General features: G+C 43.5%; 1 protein-coding gene across 1 annotated transcript; it reads right to left on the reverse strand.

Moving 5' to 3' along the window:
- Positions 1-7,373: 7,373 nt before the first annotated feature.
- LOC115160988 (phosphatidylcholine-sterol acyltransferase) lies at positions 7,374-14,994 on the reverse strand. The gene is made up of 6 exons (XM_029711616.1): positions 14,759-14,994; positions 13,603-13,759; positions 10,123-10,238; positions 9,943-10,038; positions 9,573-9,797; positions 7,374-8,910 (listed from the first exon to the last, which is right to left on the reverse strand). Exons 1-6 carry the CDS (start codon positions 14,904-14,906, stop codon positions 8,363-8,365), a joined length of 1,290 nt encoding a protein of 429 aa, XP_029567476.1. The 5' UTR covers positions 14,907-14,994; the 3' UTR covers positions 7,374-8,362.
- Between the last annotated feature and the right edge of the window lie 3,185 nt (positions 14,995-18,179).

Consider the following 18,179-nt stretch of genomic DNA (forward strand, 5'->3'; position numbering starts at 1 on the left):
GAGAAAGTACTCAAAGTTGCATACCCCATCCCTACCATGAGAAATGTCTTTTTCACTGATGACTCCCTTTGTCTTACATGAGATGACACCCTGAACAGAGATTTTTTTTGTCCTGTGTTTCAGCCTGCTGTTGCACTGTGCACGAGCCACATTTGTAATTCCCATTTGTATTGGGTGTCTGAGTGGGCTCAGGGGGCAAGAGCAGATCTCACTAGGCCGTCCCCAATATTGTGGTCACGCTTGTAGACCACCAGTGGGGGTTCCTGGAAAATGTGATGTTTTTTTTACCATCGGCTGAGATGTTCTGTCTGCCGGAACCAAGCAACGGTTGCCTGTGTGAAGTGCCAGGCAGTGTGTGTGTGTGTGTGTGTGTGTGTGTGGGAGCGTGTGTCTGTGGTACGTGTGTACGCATACCACAGAGAAAGAGGAAGAATGCATGCCTCTTTTTATTTTTATTTTATTTATTTAACCTTTTTTAAACTAGGCAAGTCAGTTAAGAACAAATTCTTATTTACAATGACGGCCTACCCAGGCCAAACCCTAATCCGGATGACGCTGGGCCAATTGTGCGCCAGCCATTGACATGCATTGGATTTGCTTATACTGTATATACTGTAGGGTTGTGTGTGTGTGTGTGTGTGTGTGTGTATAGACAATTTATATACCAAAAATGATTAAGATCTGAAACAGTTTAAGATCTGGGAAAATTGGAGAACGCTGTAAAATTACTCACTCTCCAGTCTCCATTGACTTGCATTTGCTTATTATATTGAAAAATACAGAAATATCAAATTTACATAAGTATTCACATCCCTTTGCTATGACACCCAAATTGAGCTCAGGTGCATCCAATTTCCTTTGATCATCCTTGAGATGTTGCTACAACTTGATTAGAATCCACCTGTGGCCAATTTGGACAAGATTTAGAAAGAAAACACCAAATATAAACAAAAATATAAACGCAAAGATTTTACTGAGTTACAGTTCATATCAGGAAATCAGTCAATTTTAATAAATTATTTCGGCCATAATCTATGGATTTCACATGACTGGGAATACAGATATTAATCTGTTGGTCACCGATACCTTATGAAATGGTATGGGAGTGGATCAGAAAACCAGTCAGTATCTGGTGTGACCACAATTTGTCTCATACAGCTCCAATGCATAGAGTTGATCATACCGTTGATTGTGGCCTGTGAAATGTTGTCTCACTCCTCTTCAATGGCTGTGCAAAGTTTCTGGATATTGGCAGGAACTGGAACACGCTGTCGTACACGTCAATCCAGAGCATCCCAAACATCCTCAATGTGTGACATGTCTGGTGAGTATGCAGGCCATGAAAAACTGGGACATTTTCAGCTTCCAGGAATTGTGTACAGATCCTTGTGACATGGGCCATGCATTATCATGCTGAAACATGAGGTGATGGCGGCGAATGAATGACATGACAATGGGCTTTTGAATCTTGTCACGGTATCTCTGTGCATTCAAATTGCCATAGATAAAATGTAATTGTGTTTGTTGTCCATAGCTTATGCCTGCCCATACCATAACCCCACCGCAACCATGGGGCACTCTGTTCACAATGTTGACATTACCTAACCACTCGCCCTCACAACGCCATACATGCTGTCTGCCATCTTCACAGATTAACTTCTCCAGTGTGCCAGTGGCCATCGAAGGTGAGCATTTGCCCACTGAAGTCAGTTATGATGCCAAACTGCAGTCAGGTCAAGACCCTGGTGAGAACGGCGAGCACGCAGATGAGCTTTCCTGAGTCAGTTTCTGACAGTTTCTGCAGAAATTCTTCAGTTGCGCAAACCCACAGTTTCGTCTGCTATCCGGGTGGCTGGTCTGTCGATCCCGCAGGTGAAGAAGCCGGATGTGGAGGCCCTGGGCTGGCGTGGTTACACGTGGTCTGCAGTTGTAAGGCCGGTTGGACGTACTGCCAAATTCTCTAAAACAATGTTGGAGGTGGCTTTTGGTAGAGAAATTAACATTCAGATCTCTGGCAATAGTTCTGGTGGACATTCCTGCAGTCAGCATGCCAATTGCACACTCCCTCAAAACTAGAGACATCTGTGGCATTGTGTTGTGTGATAAACTGCACATTTTAGAGTGGCCTTCTATAGTCCCCAGCACAAGGTGCACATGTGTAATGATCATGCCGTTTAATCAGCTTCTTGATACGCCACACCTGTCAGGTGGATGGATTATCTTGGCAAATGAGAAATGCTCACTAACAGGGATATAAACAAATTTGTGCCAAAAATTGGAGAGAGAAAAAGCTTTTTGTGCGTATGAAAAATGTCAGAGATCTTTTATTTCAGCTCATGAAACATGGGACCAACACTTTACATGTTGAGTTTATATTTTTGTTCAGTGTATATAGTATATACACCCGGGTGGCAGGTAGCCTAGCAGTCAAGAGCATTGGGCCAGTAACCAAAAGGTCGCTGGTTCAAATCCCCGAGCCGGCAACGTGGAAAAATCTGCCATTCCGCCCTTGAGCAAGGCTGTTAACCTCCAACAACAACTGCTCCCTGGGCGCCGATGATATCGATTAAGGCAGCCCTACACACCTCTCTGATTCAGAAGGTTGGGTGAAAAGCGGAAGACACATTTTGGGTGAATACATTCAGGTGTGCAACTGACTAGGTATCCCCTTTCCCTTCCCTAAAACAGTTTCTAGAGTGTTGAAAGTTTCCAAGAGCAAATCATTGGGAAATTGAAAAAAGATGTAACTACCCAGACTCTGCCTAGAGCTGAGCAACTGGGCAAGAAGGACCTTGGTCAGGGAGGTGACCAAGAACCCAATGACCACTCTAGCTGAACTACAGAGTTCCTTAGCTGAGATGGTAGAACCTTACAGAAGGATAAGTCTCTACAGCACTTCACCAATCTGGGCTTTATGGTAGAGTGGCCAGACGGAAGCCACTCCTGAGAAAAAGGCACAACAGCACGCCTGCACTTTGCAAAAACGAACATGAAAGAGCATAAGGCAAAATAATTAGTGGTCTGATTAGAATTTATTTTCCCTATTTGGCCTGAATACAAAGCGCTATGTCTGGAGAAAACCCGGCACAGCTCATCACCCGTTTAACACCAACTCTACCCTTGAGCATAGTGGTGGCAGCATCAGGCGATGGGGATGCTTTTCAGTGGCAGGGACTGGGAGACTGGTAAAGATAGAGGGAACAATAAATGGAGTCAAGTACAAGCAAATCCTTGATAAGAACCTGCTTCAGAGTGCAAACAACCTTAGACTGGGAGTGAATATTTACGTTCCAACAAGACAATGACCCCAAGCATACAGCCAAAATAATGTTGGAATGAATTCAGAACAATAATGTGAAAGTCCTTGAGTGGCCCAGCCAAAGCCCAGACTTGAATCCCATTGAAAATATGTGGAAAGACTTGAAGATTGCTGTTCCCCATGTAACTTAAAAGAGCTTGAGAAAATCTGCAAGGAAGAATGGGAGAAAATCCCCAAATCCAGATGTGCAAAGCTGATACAGACATACCTAAGACGACTCAAAGCTGTTATCACAGCCAAAGGTGCTTCAACAAAGTATTGACTCGGGTGTGAATAAAATGTCTAAAAACACGTTTTCACTTTCATTATGGGGTAGTGTGTAGATGGGTGCAATTTAAAAAAAAATGTAATCCATTTTGAATTCAGACTTTAAAATGTATTCCACAAAATGTGGAATAAGTCAAGGAGTATGAATACTTTCTGAAGGCACTATATACTGTATGTCCAGTCAATTTCTGTACCAAAAATGATTAAGAGCTGATCAATTGAACACGTATTTACACAACTAGATTCATGTAAAAAACAGTAACCCCATGTGTCCAAAGACTATAGTACAATATCAGAAACTCACATTGTAGACATGCTTTGGCCGATTAAAAAAAAAAAATCTTCAGATTTGTCCATCAATAAGCTCAGAGAACAAATGTACCGAAGGAAATTATACATCTCAGTTATGGACATGAATGGACGAACAAGTTTCAAGTTCTACTAGTCGTATGAACGGGATACTCATGGTATACATGGTCCAATGAAATGCTTACTTGCAGGTTCCTTCCCGACAATGCAACAACAATAAGAAATAATACAAGATAAGAATACGAACATAAAGTAAAATGGCTCAGTAGAAGTACATGAATAGAGCGCATCTTCAAAGACATTTTTTATGTCCTATCATGCTGAGAGGAAAATATAAACATAATGAAACAAGGCAAAATGCATATTACACATCAATCACCGTTAGGATGAGTGCACATGCAGTGTATTCAGAAAGTATTCAGACCCATTGACTTTTTCCACATTTTGTTACGTTACAGCCTCATCCTAAAATGGATTAAATAGTGTTTTTTCCTCCTTATCAATCTACACACAACTCCATAGTGACCAGTGGTGGAAAAGTACCCAATTGTCATACTTGAGTAAAAGTAAAGATATCTTAATAGAAAATGACTCAAGTAAAGTGAAAGTCAAAAGTCAAAAAGTATCTGGTTTTAAATATACTTGAGTATCAAAAGTAAATTAAATTGCTAAAATATACTTAAGTAGTTAAAGTACAAGTATAAATCCTTTCACATTCCTTATATTAAGCAAAACAGATGGCACAATTTTCTAGTTTTTAAATTTTTTTTACGGATAGCCAGGGGCACACTCAAACACTCAGAGAATTTACAAACAAAGCATTTCAGAGGCAGCAGAGATGACCAGGTGTCACGCCCTGACCTGAGAGAGACGGTTTATTTCTCTATTTTGTTAGGTCAGGGTGTGGGGTGGGCATCCTATGTTTTGTATTTCTTTGTGTTGGGCCGAGTATGGTTCCTAATCAGAGGCAGCTGTCTATCGTTGTCTCTGATTAGGAATCATACTTAGGCAGCCTTTTCCCACCTGTGTGTTTTGTGTGTAGTTATTTTCTGTTTTGTCTTTCGTTACCTGACGGAACTGTTTGGCTATTTGGTTTGTTTTCGTTGTTCTAGTATTTTCATTGTTAAATAAAGATAATGAACACTTACCACGCTGCGCTTTGGTCCCCTCTCTACGACAGCCGTAACAGAACTACCCACCACCAAAGGACCAAGCAGCGTGGTCAGGAGGACTGGACCTGGGAGGAAATCCTGGATGCGGCAGGACCCTGGACAAGGCCTGGGGAGTATCGCCGTCCGCAAGAGGAGATAGAGGCAGCGAAAGCGGAACGGCCATACTGGGAGGAACAAGCACGGCAACAACGGAAGCCCGAGAGGCAGCGGCCCCCCACATTTTTGGGGGGGGGCACACGGGGAGATTGGCAAAGTCGGGGTTGAGACCTGAGCCAACTCCCCGTGCTTACCGTGGGGAGCGAGTGACCGAGCAAGCACCGTGTTATGCGGTGATGCGCACTGTGTCGCCAGTGCGCACTCACAGCCCGGTGCGCTTGGTGCAAGCTCACCGCTGCCGTGCTAGAGTTGGCCGTCAGCCAGGAAGAAGTGTGCGGGCTCAGCGTTCCTGGTCTCCAGTGCGTCTCTTCGGCCCAGGTTATCCTGCGCCAGCTCTACGCACCGTACCCCCCGTTCTCCAGCACAAACCAGTTCATCCTGTGCCAGCGCTCCGCCCTTGCGGGGCTAAATTAAACATCCAGCCAGGACGGGTTGTGCCAGCCCTAAGCTCCAGACCTCCAGTGTGCCTCCACGGCCCAGTATACCCTGTGCCTGCTCTGCACACCCAGTCTCCTGTGCATCTCCCCAGTCTGGTGAGACCGGTTCCAGCTCCACGTAGGAAGCCTCCAGGGATGATCTATGGTCCGAAGCCTCCAGTGATGATCCATGGCACGAAACCTCCAGTGATGATCCATGGCCCGGAGCCTGTAGTAATGATCCATGGCCCGGCGCCTGTAGGGATGATCCATGGCACGAAGCCTCCAGTGATAATCCATGGCCCGGAGCCTATAGGGATAATCCATGGCAAGAGGCCTGTAGGGATGATCCATGGCCCGGCGCCTGTAGAGATGATCCATGGCACAAAGCCTCCAGTGATGATCCATGGCGCGGAACCTGTAGTGATGATCCATGGCACGGAGCCTGCAACAACGCTCCCCACTCCGGAGCCTCCAGCAACGCTCCCCAGTCCGGAGCCTCCTGAGACGGCCTGTGGCCCGGAGTCTTCAGCGGCGGTCGGCAGTTCAGAGCCTCCGGCGATGATCCACGGTCTGGTTCCTCCGGCGACACAGAAGCGGGGGGATCAGCGGGCGGTGTGGGGGCTACGCCCCGAACCCTCCCCTATAGGTTCAGGTTTGCGGCCGGGAGTCCGCACCTTGGGGGGGGGGGGGGGGGTACTGTCACGCCCTGACCTGAGAGAGACGGTTTATTTCTCTATTTTGTTAAGTCAGGGTGTGGGGTGGGCATTCTTTGTTTTGTATTTCTTTGTGTTGGGCTGAGTATGGTTCCTAACCAGAGGCAGCTGTCTATCGTTGTCTCTGATTAGGAATCATACTTAGGCAGCCTTTTCCCACTTAAGTTTTGTGTGTAGTTATTTTCTGTTTTGTCTTTCGTTACCTGACGGAACTGTTTGGCTATTCGGTTTGTTTTCTTTGTTCTAGTGTTTTCATTGTTATATAAAGATAATGAACACTTACCACGCTGCGCTTTGGTCCCCTCTCTACGACAGCCGTAACACCAGGGATGTTCTCTTGATAAATGTGTGAATTGGACCATTTTCCTGTCCTGCTTAGCATTTGAAATGTAACGCGTACTTTTGAGTGTCAGGGAAAATGTATGGAGTAAAATGTACATTGTTTTCTTTAGTAATGTAGTGAAGTAAAAGTTGTCAGATATAGAAAGTACAGATACCCAAAAAAACTTTAGTACTTGAAAGTATTTTAACTTAAGTACTTTACACCACTGATACTGACAAACCAAAAACAGGTTAACATTTGCAAATGTATTCAATTTAAAACGGTAATATCACATTTATGTAAGTATTCAGACACTTTACTCAGTACTTTGTTGAAGCACCTTTGGCAGCAATTGCAGCCTTGAATCTTCTTGGGTATGACGCTACAAGCTTGGCACACCGGTATTGGGGAGTTTCTCCCATTCTTCTCTGAGGATCCTCTCAAGCTCTGTCAGGTTCCATAGGGAGCGTCGCTGTACAGCTATTTTCAGGTCTCTCCAGAGATGTTCAAGTCCGGGCTCTGGTTGGGCCACTCAATGACATTCAGAGACTTGTCCAGAAGCCACTCCTGCGTTATCTTGGCTGTGTGCTTAGGGTCGTTGTCCTGTTGGAAGGTGAACTTTGGAAAAAAAACAGGAGAGCCGCACAGTCTAGGAGCTCAGATGCAATGTCTTCATCAGGGTATAATGACAAACACTGAGGATCACTAGTTTATATAGTTTCAAAGGACACACAGGTGTCTAATCATGGCTGGGTGTGGCTTGATTTCATTGGTTCATTTACAGATATAAATAGAATATATAAAAAGCATGAATGGGTAACATACAGTCATAGATACAATTTGGCTACATAGGCCTATAAACATTTACAATGAATAGGAAAATCACAATCACAAGAATGGCTTCAAATCAAAGTCTACATTGACACCGAAGGGAGCGAGAGGGGGTCTTTAAATTAAAGATCCAGGTGGCCTCTCGTTTTAACAATAAATTGTCGAGGTCACCCCCTCTCCTAGGGAGGGTGACATGTTTGATGGCGATTTCACGAAGGGACGAAATAGTGGTTCGCTTCCAAAAAGTGGGCCACAACTGGGTACGTCTAGTTTTTGCACCTAATGGTGCTACGATGCTCCAAGATTCTTACTTTTAATTTGTGCTTTGTTTTACCCACAATTTTTACCACCAGGAAAATTTATAACACAAATAACTGCCTTAGTGGAGCACATGATAACACCTTTGATTGGGATCCGTTTCCCTGTTTCAGGGTGTTTGAAGGGTCTACATTTGTAAGTGCCATTACATTGAGCACAGCCATTACACTTTTAGTTTCCATCAGGTAGAGGCGCAAATAATATTATGGGGTGGTAATTGTCTCAAGGCTTAAAAATCCTTCTATAACCTGTATCCTCCCCTTCATCTACACTGATTGAACTTGGAAGTAACATCAATAAGAAATCATAGCTTTCACCTGGATTCACCTGGTCAGTCTGTCATGGAAAGAGCAGGTGTTTCTAATGGTTTGTACAATGTGTATAAGTCCACCTCCGTAGCTAACCTACTGGCATCAGTAATGGTATGTATATTGGGAGAGTGAATCATTTTCTCCCCAAAAGCTTACAGTGTAGATTTGGGAGGATGGTCCGGCTGGGCCTGATCTTGCATGAGTGGGGAATCAATGGGACGTTCATCAGTTCATCAATGTAGAATCCTCTTCACCATACCTTCCCTCCAGAATACTCTGGACCACATTGATCACCTTCCTATTTAATACTATTTCCATGTGGGGCATAGACCTGAATTCCTTGACATGGACAGGCTGTACTTGCTTCCCTCTCCAGCGTTTACAAAGACCGAGGCTAAGACTGTCCACTGTATCATCCCCATCAGCATACACATAGTCTACAGGGTCTGCATTTGGGAACTGGTCGTCATAAATATAGGTAACCGGTGTGGGCAGCCCCACACCATAGAAGCAGTACATCTCAACACCAGGAGGGGACAGACCAGCTGTCAAGTTTCTGGTGTCTTCCCACATGAACCAGCCATCTTCAAAGTCAATGTCTTTAAAGAAGCGCTGGTAGTCCTGGCGGGTATAGTTGAATGATGGCGTGGAGATGAATACATGGTCTGCAGGCCAGGCCTCTTCAAATGGAAGCATCCAGGGGTTTGTGGTGGTCATCCGCTGCTGCTCCCGGATCTTGATGTTGGACACCATTGGGATGCCAAGATTTTCACCTGCGGAGACAATTGTTATCATTCAATATCAATAATTTTCTCTTGGCAATCTCCAGCCAATGTGTGACTCGCCGAAGTAATCCAGACAAACCTGACCGACCACCCTTTCAAGAAAATGAAGACATGGGCAAGGCGGTACGGTACGGCGTGCTGGCAAAATAAATAGTGGGGGCACTTTTTGGTGTAACAGATGTCTCTTTCCATTCACCACTGTTTGGAGGCTAGAAATATGTTGCGAGTGGATGAACGTATGCAGGTAGCCTAGTAAAGGAGCCCTTAAGTGATTGTCAAACAATCAGATAAAAACATAACTGGTTGTGTTGTTTATGCCACAATAAAAAGGTCCAGTAATACATTTTAAAAGTTAAATTACAAATCTTTACCACTAGGGCCAAAGAGATTCTATTGAATTAACAGGGATTCTAATGTAATTCTATGATTAGGCCCATAAATGTTTTTGGTGCAAGTGTGTGCACATATAGGAAGTCCCGTACCGGGAAAGAAATTAATTATTTCACCCTGCAAGTAAAACGATTTTGCAATATGAAGTGATTACGGTCAATGTAATCTACTTCAACCCGGTTATCAGGTTCTCTCAAGTATATTATGTTTCTACTATGGGTGAGGTTGTTCAATCTGTCCACCAAATTGTGACACAGTACCTGATGCTAGTACTCGAAGGGTCTTGACAGCCCCACCCCAGGGTGCTCCAAGTGAAATGAAGCCTTTGATGTATTGGTCTTTCCAAGCCTGGGTCTGCTGATATAAGAAGTAGAGGACATAATTGCTTCCCATGCTGTGGCCCAGGATGTAAAGTGGTTGTTGATACTGCTCGTACATATCCTCAATCAGCTTCTTCAGTCGTGCAAAGTATTCCTCCTGCTCGTCTGATAAGGTGAGACAAATAGGAGCAGTCACATTATGTGTAAGCATGTGTGCACAAACAATGAGTGAGTTGCACTTTCCGTACAGGAAAGTGATTGTCAGTTGGATGGTGTGTGTGTGTGTGTGTGTGTCCATGATGACACCTACTCGGAGCTACTCTGAAGTCATATGGTGCTGCTCGGACAGCCTCATTGCGGACATATCCCATGTTGACCAAATGTGTAACCATATTATTAAAATAACCTGGAAAAGAAGATATTTCATTCAATTAAATCATAATCAAAAAGAAAACATAGGAAAAGATGGCCTCATTATGGTTGTTCTCACCTGACAGCTTGTGGTTGTCCAAGAACTCAACAGTATATGTCTGTCCAAAACCAGGCACTCTCACAGACACCCCTGCAGAATTGGATGACTTGCGAGTTGTCCTATTGTATACAATTCTGTAGCAAGAAATATGCAGTAGGTACATAATGTTATTGCATAAGGAAATGAACCCAACCACTAAAATGCTGAGGACAGTGAAGAAAGATGGTGCCGGAGAAGGAAGACGTTTCACGTGCCACCAACCGATTGTGTTTTATTGTTCGTTTATTTGCGTTGTTTGTAACTTATTTTGTACATAACGTTGCCACTACCGTCTCTTATGACCGAAAATAACTTCTGGACATCAGGACTGCGATTACTCACCAAGGTCTGGCAGAATCCTTTTTTTCCTTTAACGAGTCTGACGAGGCCGACGCCAACGATATACTGCTCTCTCGGGAACAGGCCCAGATCTCCGTGATTTGCGTGAAGAGGAGGCGGAGAAAAAGGGGCTGGAGTGCAGGCGGCTTTCTGAGAATTTGTAGGCGATCGAATAAACCCCCACTTCCTTCCATTCTGCTAGCAAATGTGCAATCTTTGGACAATAAAATAGATGACCTACGCGGAAGATTAAACTACCAACGGGACATTTTCCGCAGCTGTTTACATACCACCACAGTCAGTGGCTGGCACTAAGACAGCATTGAATGAGCTGTATTCCGCCATAAGCAAACAAGAAAACGCTCACCCAGAGGCGGAGCTCCTAGTAGCCGGGGACTTTAATGCAGGGAAACTTAAATCCGTTTTACCAAATTTCTATCAGCATGTTAAATGTGCAACCAGAGGGAAAAAAACTCTGGACCACCTTTACTCCACACAAAGAGACATATACAAAGCTCTCCCTCGCCCTCCATTTGGCAAATCTGACCATAATTCCATCCTCCTGATTCCTGCTTACAAGCAAAAATTAAAGCAGGAAGTACCAGTGACTAGATAAATAAAAAAAAGTGGTCAGATGAAGCAGATGCTAAGCTACATGACTGTTTTGGTAGCACGGGCTGGAATATGTTCAGAGATTCCTCCGATGGCATTGATGAAGCCAATGACTGATGGCACTTCATCAATAAGTGCATTGATGACGTCGTCCCCACAGTGACCGTACGTACATACCCCAACCAGAAGCCATGGATTACAGGCAACATCCGCACTGAGCTAAAGGCTACAGCTGCCGCTTTCAAGGAGCGGGACTCTAACCCGGAAGCTTTAAAGAAATCCCGTTATGTACTCCGACGAACCATCAAACAGGCATAGCGTCAATACAGGACTAAGATAGATTCGAGCTCGTCGGACGTGGCAGGGTTTGCAAACCATTACAGACTACAAAGGGAAGCACAGCCGAGAGCTGCCCAGTGACACAAACCTACCAGACGAGCTAAACTACTTCTATGCTCACTTCGAGGCAAATAACACTGAAACATGCATGAGAGCACCAGCTGTTCCGGAAGACTGTGATCATGCTCTCCGCAGCCGATGTGAGTAAGACCTTTTAAACAGGTCAACATTCACAAGGCCGCAGGGCCAGATGGATTACCAGGATGTGTACTGCGAGCATGCGCTGACCAACTGGCAAGTGTCTTCACTGACAACTTCAACCTCACCCTGTCCGAATCTGTAATACCAACATGTTTTAAGCAGACCACCATAGTGCCTGTGCCCAAGAACACTAAGGTAACCTGCCTAAATGACTACCGACGCGTAGCACTCACATCTGTAGCTATGAAGTGCTTTGAAAGGCTGGTCATGGCTCACATCAACACCATTATCCCAGAAACCCACTCCAATTTGCATACCGCCCCAACAGATTTACAGATGATGGAATCTCTATTGCACTCAACACCGCCCTTTCCCACCTGGACAAAAGGAACACCTATGTGAGAATGCTATTCATTGACTACAGCTCAGCTCATAGTGCCCTCAAAGCTCATCAATAAGCTAAGGACCCTGGGATTAAACACCTCCCTGTGCAACTGGATCCTGGACTTCCTGACAGGCCGCCCCCAGGTAGTAAGGGCAGGTAACAACACATCCGCCACGCTGATCCTCAACACAGGGGCCCCTCAGGGGTGCGTGCTCAGTCCCCTCATGTACGCCCTGTTCACTCATGACTGCACGGCCAGGCACAACTCCAACACCATCATCAAGTTTGCCGATGACACAACAGTGGTAGGCCTGATCACCTAATCACATGATTGTGGACTACAGGAAAAGGACGACCGAGCACGCCCCCATTCTCATCGACGGGGTTGTAATGGAACAGGTTGAGAGTTTTAAGTTTGCCGATGACAACAGCCTATAGGGAGGAGGTTAGAGACCTGGCTATGTGGTGCCAGGACAACAACCTCTCCCTCAACATGATCAAGACAAAGGAGAAGATTGTGGACTACAGGAAAAAGAGGATCAAGCACACCCCCATTCTCATCGACGGGGCTGCAGTGGAGCTTCTTGAGCGCTTCAAGTTCCTTGGTGTCCACATCACCAACAAACTAACATGGTCCAAGCACACCAAGACAGTCGAAGAGGGCATGGCAAAACCTATTCCCTCTCAGGAGAGTGAAAAGATTTGGCATGGGTCCTCAGATCCTCAAAAGGTTCTACAGCTGCACCATCGAGAGCATTCTGACCAGTTGCATCACTGCCTGGTATGGCAACTGCTCGGCCCCTGACCGCAAGGCATTACAGAGGTACTGGGCCGTTCGCATTGCCATTACTGGGGCCAAGCTTCCTGCCATCCAGGACCTCTATACCAGGTGGTGTCAGAGGAAGGCCCTAAAAATGGTTGAAGACTCCAGCCACCCTAATCATAGACTGTTCTCTCTGCTACCGCACTGCAAGCGGTACCGGAACGCCAAGTCTAGGTCCAAGAGACTTCTAAACAGCTTCTACCCCCAAGCCATAAGACTCCTGAACACCTAATCAAACGGCTACCCAGACTATTTGCATTGCCCTCCTCCTTTTTTACACCGCTGCTACTCTCTGTTGTTATCATCTATTCATAGTCACTTTAATAACTCTACCTACATGTACATATTACCTCAACTAACAAGTGCCCCTGTACATTGACTCTGTACCAGTACCCCCCTGTATATAGTCTCGCTATTGTTATTTTACTGCTGCTCTTTAAATACTTGTTACTTTTATTTCTTATTCTTATCTGTATTTTTTAAACTGCTTTGTTGGTTAGGGGCTCATAAGTAAGCATTTCACTGTTAGGACCTGTTCTATTCGGCGCATGTGACTAATAAAATTTGATTTGATTTGACTCAAAATCAAACTAGTGAAAATAGAGTTGTGGTTGTATGCTTTGTTCTTCTATTACTGTGCATTATTTATTGATACAACAATGAACCATTAGGAAATGCTCCCTAAGTGTAGAGTTAAAATGATTGAATTAATCATAAGATCTAAACAGAATTATTACGACACTATTCATTCTCCCCTCACCTTATATTATCAATCCAACAGTTAATCCCAATTGGCATGAACATATTCAGGTCAATCCAAAGTGTGAAAAAGTAATCTGTTTTTTTGTAGCACATCCAATGCACACGGCTTGGCTTGTCAATCTTGGCTTCAAGCTGGTTTCCTGCAGTCCCAGGCACTGGTAAAAAAAAAAGTTGTCAAATGTTAGAAGCAAGGGGCCTCATATATAAACATTGTGTAAATTTCATACTAAATATCTGCATGAACCATTTCTGAAATGTCTGCGCATGTACAAAAATATTGAGATTTATAAATCAGACCGGTTATAAAACTGCATGTGTAAACGAGCATTATTACTCCGGCTGAAAAACGTCCTCCTTTAAGGGTGACACAAACTACGTTTCCATCAAACCTTTTTATGCGAGTAAAGTACATGTCGGATAAAAAATATGACTGCCTGATGGCAACAAACATTTTAGTTTAACTTTCCAAATGTCGACAAAAGAAAATACGCTAGACAAGGTGGGATCTTTTTGTGTCGGTATTGCATGTCAGGAACGAGTTGCGGCTGAAATAGACGTCTCCACTAATTTGAAGGTGTGTCCACATACTTTTGGACATATACTGTACTAAACTTCGGACAACTTTAATACACTTTATTGCAATGACTAATCTAGAGGTTCACATACTTTTTCCGACAAAGAAATTGAATGTTGGGGATCAATTTACTCAAGAAATAAATGAAAAAAGTTCAATTATTGTGTTGTTTAAACCAGGTTCACTATCTATTACTAGAACTTATATGAAGGTCTGATCACATTTTGTCAAATTTTAGCAGAAATACCAAAAATGCTAAAGGTTTCACAAACTTTATCTCACCACTGTATATCCCTGACCCAGCCAGGACCATATGATTTAATTAACATTCACACCAACATCTATTAGTTCAAGGACCTACAATCCTCGTGGAAACCGTAGAAAACTGCCTGGAACTTGCTTCTAGTTCTAGATAGAGAATCGACCTGTCTTGTGAAATACATGTTGGACTTTCAGTATACAAGAAAGCAAACGGATAGCCTATTACAATCATATAAAACATACATTGAATTCCATGAGATATAACATGTTGTAATAGGCCTATCACAGCAAACTAATCAAGAAATAGAAATCTGCTCACCTATAAGAACCGGCGGAGTGCTATTGTTTGGCACTTTGTTTTGAGTTTTGAAACTTGATGGAAAGACATCGAAGTGCCAAAATCCAGCAGCTTGCTGTAGCGCAAGGAATACTATAAGGAGCACGGTACAGCAGTGCGCGTGTCCCATTCTGTCAAAATCTTGCCCAAATCTTAATCGAATCAAAGTTTACAGAGCTGTCTCTCACTAGGTCAGGAGGACGAGAGCTGGGCTGTATTCATTCCGGCTAACAGTTGCAACTGAAACGAGGATTTCTATTGGACAAATTCAGGTAGGTCCCTCCCTGATTCGCTCCGTTTGCTTCCTTTAAGAAGCGTTTTGCAACAGAATCGGCGGAATGAATACCCCCCTGGCCTATTATAAAACGGGCTTTTTGGTTCCTGGATGCTGATTGGTTAATAGTAAGGATTTAGTTATTCACCACCATCCCTGTTAACAGTTCTATTCGAATTCACAATGCGGATCCACTGTCTCACAGCCAATTCAGAAACTTACATCTCCCCTGGAAAAAAGCATCTAAACAATATTTCCCCATGCTACTAGGCTAGCATTTGGTTTAAACAGTTGGGGTTTGTCTGAACCTTGTTTGCCTCTGACCTGTGCAGTTTTTTTTACGAACTCCACAATACCATGCATAGAGAATAAATATGACAAGACTGACAGCTTCTGAGCCATGTGAATTAATTTATCAGGATCATTATAATGGATCATTTCTAAGAAATGGCAATAGAAAGAAACAAAGGTGAAACAAACGAAAATGCACATAGTTTGCTGTAATTTCAGCTGCTTGATGTGATTGTGTGTTAACTTTAGTGTGCTAGCTAGCAATGTAGAAGGCTCTTAGCTTCTATAGCCACAGTCATAAACTCTGCCCATTTATACAATTTATCTTCTTAAAATTAGATTTTAAACCTAACCTTAACCACACTGCTAACCTTATGCCTAACCCTAAATTAAGACCAAAAAGCTAATTGTGCAGCCAATTCTGACTTTGTGGCTTTAGAAGCTAGTGGAAACGATGGAGTACTAGCTCATGCATAGCTACAAAGCAACCAGTGGCCACATTCAGGGCAGGTGGGGCAGACATAAACATTTTATTTTCTGTCTTGCAAATTATTTTAGCATTAATACGTGTCACATATCCGTTTGTAAAATGTTTTTATTGAGTTAATAAAGCCGCATACAAACATGGTCAGCTCCAAATTGCAGGTGTTTCAGCCTAGCTAAGTGCTGTCTGTGGTGGTGGGGCAGCCAGCGGAAAATACAGAGTGTAGGGGTTGGTAAACTTCTCTAGTTGCGCTGTGATTGGCTCAGTGTTCTGTCACTCATGGGGACACTATTTCACCCCAAAATCTACAGGGAAAGCTATAAAGTTCTGCCATAGATTTCCATTAGAGGTGCCCATCCAAGAAGGCTCAAGGTCATTGGCCACAGATGAAATCACATTATATCTACTGTAGCTTTGATTGGACTGATGTCAACATCATACTTTGAAAATCTTAGCTAGCAAGATAGACAAGTAGTCATCATGAATCGCATTGACAATCTACTGGCAAAAGCTTTTCAATCCTTGTCATATGAAATTATATATAAGAGAAATTATATATAAAACGTATCGGTGCTCATCTGAACATTACATAACAAGTTGAAAATCGCAAATTCAACAATGAGTGGTTTGGCAGGAATCAGTGGCTAACTGCAAGCGTTGCAAAGCAATCACTATTTTGCTTCTCCTGCCTGCTATTCGGTGGAGAGGATGTGTGGTCCAAGACTGGGTTTAAGGGTCTCTTTTCCAAGCTGAAAAGGATAAACATCCACACGTAACAACATGGCCTGAAAAGGTTGAATACATTGGCCATGCTGTCAATCCAGCATGACTTCTGCCGCATTCAAAACAACTGAAACTCGGAACTGGGAAATGTCAGACTTTAGTGAGTTCAAGACTACTGGGAACTCTGAAAAAAACATGCTCCGACTGGGGAAAATTTTTTTGAACGGTCATCCAACTCAGAATTCCAAGTTGGGAACTTGGGCCTCTTTCTAGAGCTCCGACCTGAAGATAACTGACGTCATGATTCAATCTTGTTTTTTTCAGAGTTCCTAGTTGTCTTGAAAGCACCTTAGATTCAGAGAATGCCAGATTTTGATGACAAAGTTCTTGACAAAATTTGCCCACAAGAAGGATCACTGCACCACCTTCCTGTTCAAGTGAGCAAAGCACAACAGTGAGTCCAAAAATGTATTATATGCTGCTGCAGAAATTATATAATATGCCAGGGAGATCTGTATACTGTAGCTAAGTAATATATGTTGTGTAGTAAGCTGTTAGTAGGCCATGTGCCTCACCATAATAATTTGGTCCCTTTCCCCCTCATAATTTAGCATACTGTTCTGACTTGGTGGTGCACATGTAGCCTATAGCCTGTTTTAGTGAAATGTCATCATCGAATATTGCAAGAGCTTTCATTGTCTGTCTATATGCCCCCTTTATTTTTCTTACGGTTCTGACTTGGTGTACAGGGAGAATACTGTTCTGAATTCTGTCACTGTACATTTCAAAAGAGCTGAACAAATAGTTATATGGACTACGCCCGTCTAAGCTTGCTCATTGTCTTAATCAAAATGACGTATTGCCTCTTATCTGCTCATCGTTCCCTTATGCCATAGTTTGTACATCTCAATTGTCAGTAGAAACCACATTTGTTTAAGCAAGTCAGCCATATCAGCTAGGTTTTAAAAAAAGTAAGTAAATGAGGCTAAATGAACTGTTTTGCTGCCAGACTAGGCTCTAGCCAGGTGTAGCGGTGGTAAGGATTCACCCTATGGTGCTGAAAAGAAAACTCTGCTCTGGGGAGAGCTTTATGTAGGCCCTAACCGTTTGTGGGCACCGTTTGTCACCGTTATGGTGCAATTAATGTGTTGTTTAGTGTTGTGTTGTGGCTTTGCTGGCATGCATCAAATTTATTTTTTACAGTTTGCCCCACCAAGATTTACATGCTAAAATCACCACTGATAGCAACCATTGAAATAGAAAACTCAGTCCTCGGGACACCAAGGGGTGCACATTTAGTTTTTTGCCCTAGCACTACACAGCTGACTCAAATAATCAACTAATCATCAAGCTTTGAATCAGCTGTGCATTGTTAGGGCAAATAAGAAAATAGAGTGCAGTTTAACTTCAGTATGTACTGCATCCCAAATACGTTTTTTTACTGTAGTAATTTTGCAGTGTAACGGCAATTAGAGTGCAGTTATTCTGCAATTACAGCGTCCAAAATACCACAGTCAACTGCAGTTACTGCACTTTTGTAAGGGGATGTTTGGCTAGCAACTATAGAACCTCCGTCCTAATGACTGGCTTTTGCCTGGACTATATGGTCTGGTGGAAGGATGAAATAAAAA

Source organism: Salmo trutta, chromosome 24, assembly GCF_901001165.1.
Source record: "Salmo trutta chromosome 24, fSalTru1.1, whole genome shotgun sequence".
Classification (NCBI taxonomy): domain Eukaryota; kingdom Metazoa; phylum Chordata; class Actinopteri; order Salmoniformes; family Salmonidae; genus Salmo; species Salmo trutta.

Excerpts from the sequence above, each read along its gene's own strand:
- LOC115160988 (XM_029711616.1), bottom strand. The coding sequence starts at position 14,906 with ATGGGACACGCGCACTGCTGTACCGTGCTCCTTATAGTATTCCTTGCG. Across the intron at positions 10,039-10,122 it reads GGACAACCACAAGCTGTCAG|GTTATTTTAATAATATGGTT; the intron begins GTGAGAACAACC and ends CTTCTTTTCCAG. Across the intron at positions 8,911-9,572 it reads CCTTCGAGTACTAGCATCAG|GTGAAAATCTTGGCATCCCA; the intron begins GTACTGTGTCAC and ends TTGTCTCCGCAG.